Source organism: Lucilia sericata, unplaced genomic scaffold (assembly GCF_015586225.1).
Source record: "Lucilia sericata isolate MDLA Ls3-8-SP2 unplaced genomic scaffold, ASM1558622v1 Contig000406F_arrow, whole genome shotgun sequence".
Classification (NCBI taxonomy): domain Eukaryota; kingdom Metazoa; phylum Arthropoda; class Insecta; order Diptera; family Calliphoridae; genus Lucilia; species Lucilia sericata.
Genome location: NW_023994424.1, coordinates 356,544 through 363,533, shown reverse-complemented (window position 1 = coordinate 363,533; position 6,990 = coordinate 356,544). Strand labels below are relative to the sequence as shown.

Genomic DNA, 6,990 nt, shown 5'->3' with positions numbered 1-6,990 from the left:
ATTCTTTTCTTTACACTTACTCTTTTTAAAAAAAATCTTTACACCGAGCACTCGTATTACGGCACCATTAAGTTTTGTGTTTAATCAAAATAATATTGCATATAAATAAAATGCAAATTAAAGAAAATAAAAGCGAAAATATTATTGTTTTAATGAAAGTTTTGATATTTTTTTAATTTTAATAAATTGTTTTAAATATTAATAAATTTTTGTCAATTTTGATATATTTCAGAGCATATTTTTTAAATTTGGAAAAACTTTGAATTATTATTTTAAATAATTTTTGTAAAGTTTAACAAAAGGCTTAAATTTTAATAAAATAATATGAAACTTTTATAGTTTTTATTAATAATTTTTCTTTAACGATAATATAATTTTAATATATGTTTTCAAATTTTAATAGATTGTTAAAATATTTGTTTAAAAAAAAAAATTAAAACAAATACAAAAAAATAAGAAAATAAATCAATTATATTTTAGCTTTAATTAATATAACAACAAAAACAAATAAAAACTTACTTGCAGTCCGTTGAAAGATCTTCCATGGTTCTGCAGAGGAGGAGAGAGGACATGGCGGTGGTGACAATTTTTAAAATTTTATTTGTTGTAATTTACACTCTCTTTTTTAAGTTTCTTCTTTTTTCAGTTTTTGGATCTTTTGTTGTTTTTTTTTTTGCTATATTTTATATTTATAAATTATTTTGATTTACACACTTTTATGATTGCTTTATCTTTTTATTTACAGTGGTTTTATTTTATTTATTATTATTTTTTTTTTATGGTATAAGAAAATAGATTTTTTCTTTCCTCAATTTTAATTAATTTAATTTAAATTTCTCTTTTATCTTCACAATTTTATTTGTTTCAATAAAGATAATTGACATTTTATTTTTTTTTCTTTAAATATAAACCACTGTACACCACTTGTGCTCGATGTATACGATTTTTTTAATTTTTATATTAAGAATTTTGACTTTTTTGTATGACCTTCAGTTCACCGTACGAATTACTCAAAAATATTAACATCTTTACTAATTTAATGAGATTAACAAATTTAAAATTTACCTAAATTGTAACAATTAAATTTTAAGAAAATTTTCTTTAACCTTTCCCGTCATTGTAAACTTGTTTTTTTTTTAATATTTCGCTGCTAGTATTCTTCTTTTTTTCACAGACAGTAATTCTACTTATGTTGTATCACTGATAAACTTGCACTAAGCCTATTTTAAAGTTTGATAATTTTAAGTTTCAAGTTGTGTTCAATTCCGTCTCGTTCCGAATTCCAATCTGCAATTGTTGCTCTCCTCTTGATCTTCTGTTTTTTCTTCTCCACAATTCTTCTTCTATCTATCAATCGTGACAGTACCAAATATAAGAATTCCTCAGGAATTTCTTTAAATTTATTCAATTTGGAACCAGATACTACTTAACCCTTAGAGGGAAGTCAAAACCTAAAGAATAGGGATTCCCATAAATAAATAAGCTGGAGCAAAATAAAGATGAATTCAGTTAATTTACCAAGTGTGTTGAAGAGATTACTTGTTAAATCACCAGCAAAAGAGTAGCCTGAACAGACGAAAAACTCTGTCTTCAAACAGTATTAGCCAAGCCCCAGAGAATCAGATGACCCAAAAGGATTTCTGAGGACAATATCAGTCCATGAAAGATGTAATCCTATTCAATTCTCTAATAAGAAATTTGGGCTAGTTCAAATACAATCAGGTATTTGCAATTTGGATGCCAAAATCTTAAATAAAATTTGTAATTAAAACCACATTTTAGAGTTTTATAACATTTTAATTACCTTTAAAGAAAGTTAAGTTGCTGCGAGGTAAGTTGTTGATATCACTCCAATTACAAACGGAAAGGAAGTTAATTTCCTTTAAAAGCTACTACATAGACCTGTTGAAAATTTTGCTTAGCAACAGAATGACATTTTGTAATTGTCATTCCCATATGATCACCCTAGATACTTGCTACTTAACTTGGCTCCATTGTTCATTACGAAATTCGACGAGTTAAAGAATAAAACAATCTAGCGTTAAATTTAAACCAAACTACTAATACAATGTAGCTTTTGAACTTTTCAGTTAACAAATATTTCTTTTCCTTATTAAAATTTCAACAAATATCAGCGATCTTGATACAATAGAAAGATACAATTACTAACATTAAAATTTTAAAATATTTTCATAAAAAAAACCCAAATGGATTGAACAAAATTTTTCCTAACGAATCTAAACAAAAACAAGTAAGAAATTATAGTCGGGCGTGGCCGACCATATGATGCCCTACACCAGTTATGAATATTAAATGTGATTTATTTTTCATAATAAAGCATTTATCTTCAATATTCCCTTGTTCCGATACATTTAAGCAATTTATGGATGAAAAACTAATTTTCTGAAAGAGGCTTTATATGGGGGCTAGGGGCAAATATGGACCAAGCCCGAAAAAATTTTGTGAATATATTTATATTGACATAATATTTTATTGTGCTGAATTTCATCGCGATATTTGTGTTTATAAGCTAATTTGGGACATTCAAGTAATTTTCTGAAGGGGACTTTGTATGGGAGCTAGGGTCAAATGTGGCCCGATCTTTATGAAATTTGGCACTGTCATCAAGACTTCTATAAAATTTAGTTGTGCCGTATTTTATCGATATATCTGTATATTTAACATAATTATGAGCTCAGAAGCCCTCTTCGGGGGGTTCTGTTGTATGGGGGCTAGGTGAAATAATGGACCGATTTTAACCATTTTCAATAGGCTTCGTCCTTAGGTCAAATAAAACCTGCGTGCCAAATTTCATCCCATTATCTTGAAAATTGCGACCTGTACCTTGCGCACAAGGTTTACATGGATAGCCAGCCAGCCAGAAAGCCAGCCAGACGGACGGACGGACGGACATAGCTTAATCGACTCAGAAAACGATTCTAAGCCGATTGGTATACTTTAAGGTGGGTCTAGGACGAATATTTTTGTATGTTACAAACATCAGCACAAATCCAATATACCCTCCCCACTAAAGTGGTGTAGGGTATAATTAGCATAAAACCTGTAGGTTTTTATTACAAAACCGGATAATTTTTAGAGTTATCGTAAGAAATTAGCCGGAAATAATAAAATCGAACTGGAGATTAGAGCTTTGTTTTGGCAGTATTTAATAACAAAAATAAGCAAAAATTTTCTATTACAATTTCACATTAGTAATAAACTCTTTAACCTGCAAGTAAAACCCATTAATATATTATCATTATCCCTAATGGAGAAATTAAAACCAATTTAGTAAAAAAATAGTAACAAATTTTAATAAATCTTTGTTTTTAAAAAAAAAAAACCAATCCTAATATAGAGAGAAAAATTATACATTTAAATGATAAGACAACAACAATTTCCAATATATCTAATACAAGTAATGGTAAAATTATAAACAATTGTAACAGATTATGGTTTCATGTCCTTAGCGTGGTATGTACCCACACCTTTTCCATCTATGTCCTCAAGAACATAATAACAATTTCCCATCTTGTCCTTCACTCTGGCCCTAATGTATAAAGGACTAAGCTTGGCGTTAAATTTCTGATCTGCCTTACTTTGAGCAAAATTTTTCCGAAATACTTCTTGTCCTACCTTGAAATTTATCGTTCTTGTTCTTAAATTATATTGTCTTACATTCACATCATAAGCTTTTTTGATACTTTGCGGTATTGTATCTCGAAGTAAAGCTAACTTGTCATCTCTTTTTATCTTAACATCGGCTTCTTCTAAAGATTGTATATCTCTGAGCAATTTATACGATGTGGCATGAGTTATCATGTCAAAACCATATAAGGCATGATAAGGTGACATTCCTATAGAGCTGTGTATAGCATTTCGAAGAGCGCAACTTATTGACGAAATATTCTCGTCCCACTCACGGTGATCCTTCTTCAAGTAAGCCCGAATTGCAGCAATTATAGATCTGTTGACCCTTTCTGCGGCATTACTTTGTGGTGAGTACAATGCTGTGTATGTGTGATGAATTTCATATTTTGTCAGAAAAGCATTGAATTCATTGCTACGAAATTGACTGCCGTTGTCACTTATAACCACCTCTGACACACCATAGTGATGGAAAATTTGCTTTTCGAGGAATTCTATTATCACTGAAGCAGTAAACTTTTTTAGGAGGCAAAGCCAATGGTATTTCGAAAAGTGGTCGAGTACTATAAACAGTCCTATATAACCCTTTTTTCTTCTCGGATATGGACCTAGAATGTCCACATAAATCCGCTGAAAAGGTCTTTCAGATAAACTCATTTTGCCCATTTCCGGTCTTTGAATTACGTTGGTAGCTTTAGTTATTAACATATTCTCTTACATTTGAAGCTAGTTTTGGCCAAAAGAAATATCTTCGAATAAGGTTCAAAGTTTTCGCTATACCTCCATGAGAAGCTAAAACAGAATCATGACATCGTTTTAGTAGGTCCACTCTTAACCCTTCGGGAACCCATAACCCATTTCTTGAATACCAACCGAAAAATTTGTACGCACATAAATATATCGATCAACAATCTTAATATCTGGATATAAATTTTTATCTTTCTCAAATTTTCCTTTCAGATCCAAATATTCCTGGTCCAAAAAGTGAGTAGAGTCGAGATCGATTTCTGGCCCTATAATTTCCAAAGACGATATGTAACCTTCGTGCATTCTACTGAGAGCGTCGGGAACAACATTATCTTTTCTTTTTCTATGGCTAATACAGAATTTGTAATATTGAAGTTTCAGAACCCAACGTGCTAACCTACCCTTGAGATTTGGTTGTTTCATCAGCCACAATAAGCTACTGTGGTCGGTTATCACTTCAAATTCTTGAAGCTCGAGGTAACATCAGAATTTTTTGATTGCTTCTATCGCCGCCAAACATTCCTTCTCCGTTACGGAATAATTTCGTTGAGCTGAGTTGAGTTTTTTCGACATATAAGCAATTGGGTTTTCTTCTCCATTTTCTCCTAATTGAACAAGTACAGCTCCTATTCCGAAGTCACTTGCATCGCAATGGACAAAAAACTTTTTAGAAAAGTCTGGATTCTTCAACACTGGAGCACTTGTCAACAATAACTTGATTTTCTCAAAAGCATCATTAACTGCATCAGTCCATTCAAACCTTTTTTTCTGGGATAACAATTCGGTGATAGGATGTATAACATCTGAAAAATTGGCAATAAACCTTCGGTACCAACCCGTTAAACCGAGAAAGCCTCTGACCTCTTTCAGAGTTTTCGGGGTTGGCCAATTGATTATCGACTCTATTTTCGCTGGGTCAGTAGAAATACCTCCATCACCTATTATGTAGCCTAAATATTGCACTCTCCTAACACAAAATTTGCTTTTGTTAATGTTCAATGTTAAATTTGCTTTTTTGAACTTATCTGCAAGCCTAATTAGAATGGAAATATGGTCCTCAAAAGTATCAGAGACTACGCACACGTCGTCCAAGTAACCAAATACCGAATGTCTAAGGTCCGGTGGGATAATGGAGTCCATTAACCGGCACATTGTTTGTGGAGCTGTGCATAAACCAAAGGGCATTACGGTAAATTGGTAGAGCGGTTTTCCTGGAAAAGGCAGTTATCGCTTTGGATTCATCTTCCAATGCGATTTGCCAATACGCATCTTTTAAGTCTATCTTACTAATAACATTCGCTTTTGGCAAACGGGCAAATATTCCTCCTATGTTTGGCAAAGGATATGAATCTTTGGTCTTAAATTCATTTATCTTTCTGGCGTCAAGACATAACCTAACCTTTCCCGGTTTAATGACTAGTCTCATCGGAGCAAGCACTAGTACTTTCCTCAATTACTCCTAGATTCAACATTCGTTCTACTTCCGCGTTCATTAACTTTTCGACGGCTGGTGAAACCGGATAATACCTTTGTTTCACTGGTTTGGCATTACCGACGTCTATCCTATGCTTAATTAGAGTTGTTCTCCCTAAGCCTTGACTTTCGAAACTAGGGAAAAAGGTTTTAACTAATTCCAATTGATTTTTTTGGGCTTCATTTAATGGATAGTATTCGGAATCATTTCCGACTGCCTCTTTTGTAGAATTTGACGTTATACTGGCTACAATATTATTCATTAAACCAAACGTATGCCAAAAATCTAGCCCTAATATGAGTCTTTGGTTAAGTGTCGGGATAATAAATAGTGTTATTTTGTTCTTTTTCCCATTATAAATCATTTCTACTTCAACTAAACCAATTATCTCTTGAGCTTTACCATCCGCAGTTCGAACATTTGAAATTGTCTTTCTAAACCCGGGGTATTTCGTAAAATCTTCTAAAGCTAAATCCTTTCCAATACAAGAAATATTCGCTCCCGTGTCCAGTAATCCTAATTCATGTTTGTCCAAAAATTCGACTTTAACATATAATCTACCATCTTGTTCATTATTTATAATAGACGATACAAGCAAACGTTGATTATGTTTAATTTTATTATAGAAATTACGCATACGCACCGTAGATCTATTGTATCTTTTACGTAATTTCTCTTCTGTACCATTCTGATTGAAAATTCTAAATCTTGCACTGACATAATCTCTCAATCTCTCATGAAAAGGTCTTATTTCAAATAAATTCTCAGCATTATTATCTAAACTTAGCCTATTATTATCATTCTTTATGATTTTAATATTTTCCCTTTGCTCTGTATTATTAAATTCAGGTTTTGCATTATTAAAATTATCATTTTCCATTTGAATACGATGGTTATCAGTTAGTTCAGTTTCGGTTCTAACCGATTGTGATATAAACTCTGGTAGTTTTTTGGATTCTTCGTACAGCGAACACATTGTGGTTTATATACGTTTTTGAATCTACACCCATAACAAAAAATTTGTCTATCTTTAACACACATGTCCCACATATGTCCGTCCTCTCCACAATTCCAACATTTCACTGGTCTGTCCGCGTTAGCCTCAATAGCATTAATCTCAA

At 31.9% G+C, this 6,990-nt stretch overlaps 1 protein-coding gene across 1 annotated transcript; it reads right to left on the bottom strand.

Annotated features, from left to right (window-relative positions):
- Positions 1-3,450: 3,450 nt before the first annotated feature.
- On the bottom strand, positions 3,451-4,356 carry LOC119604578. Its single transcript, XM_037957273.1, has one exon. The coding sequence runs from the start codon at positions 4,354-4,356 to the stop codon at positions 3,451-3,453; it is 906 nt and encodes a 301-aa protein (XP_037813201.1).
- Positions 4,357-6,990: the final 2,634 nt, after the last annotated feature.

Bases quoted from the DNA above. Each gene is read 5' to 3' on its own strand.
- LOC119604578 (XM_037957273.1), bottom strand. From the start codon at position 4,356: ATGTTAATAACTAAAGCTACCAACGTAATTCAAAGACCGGAAATGGGC.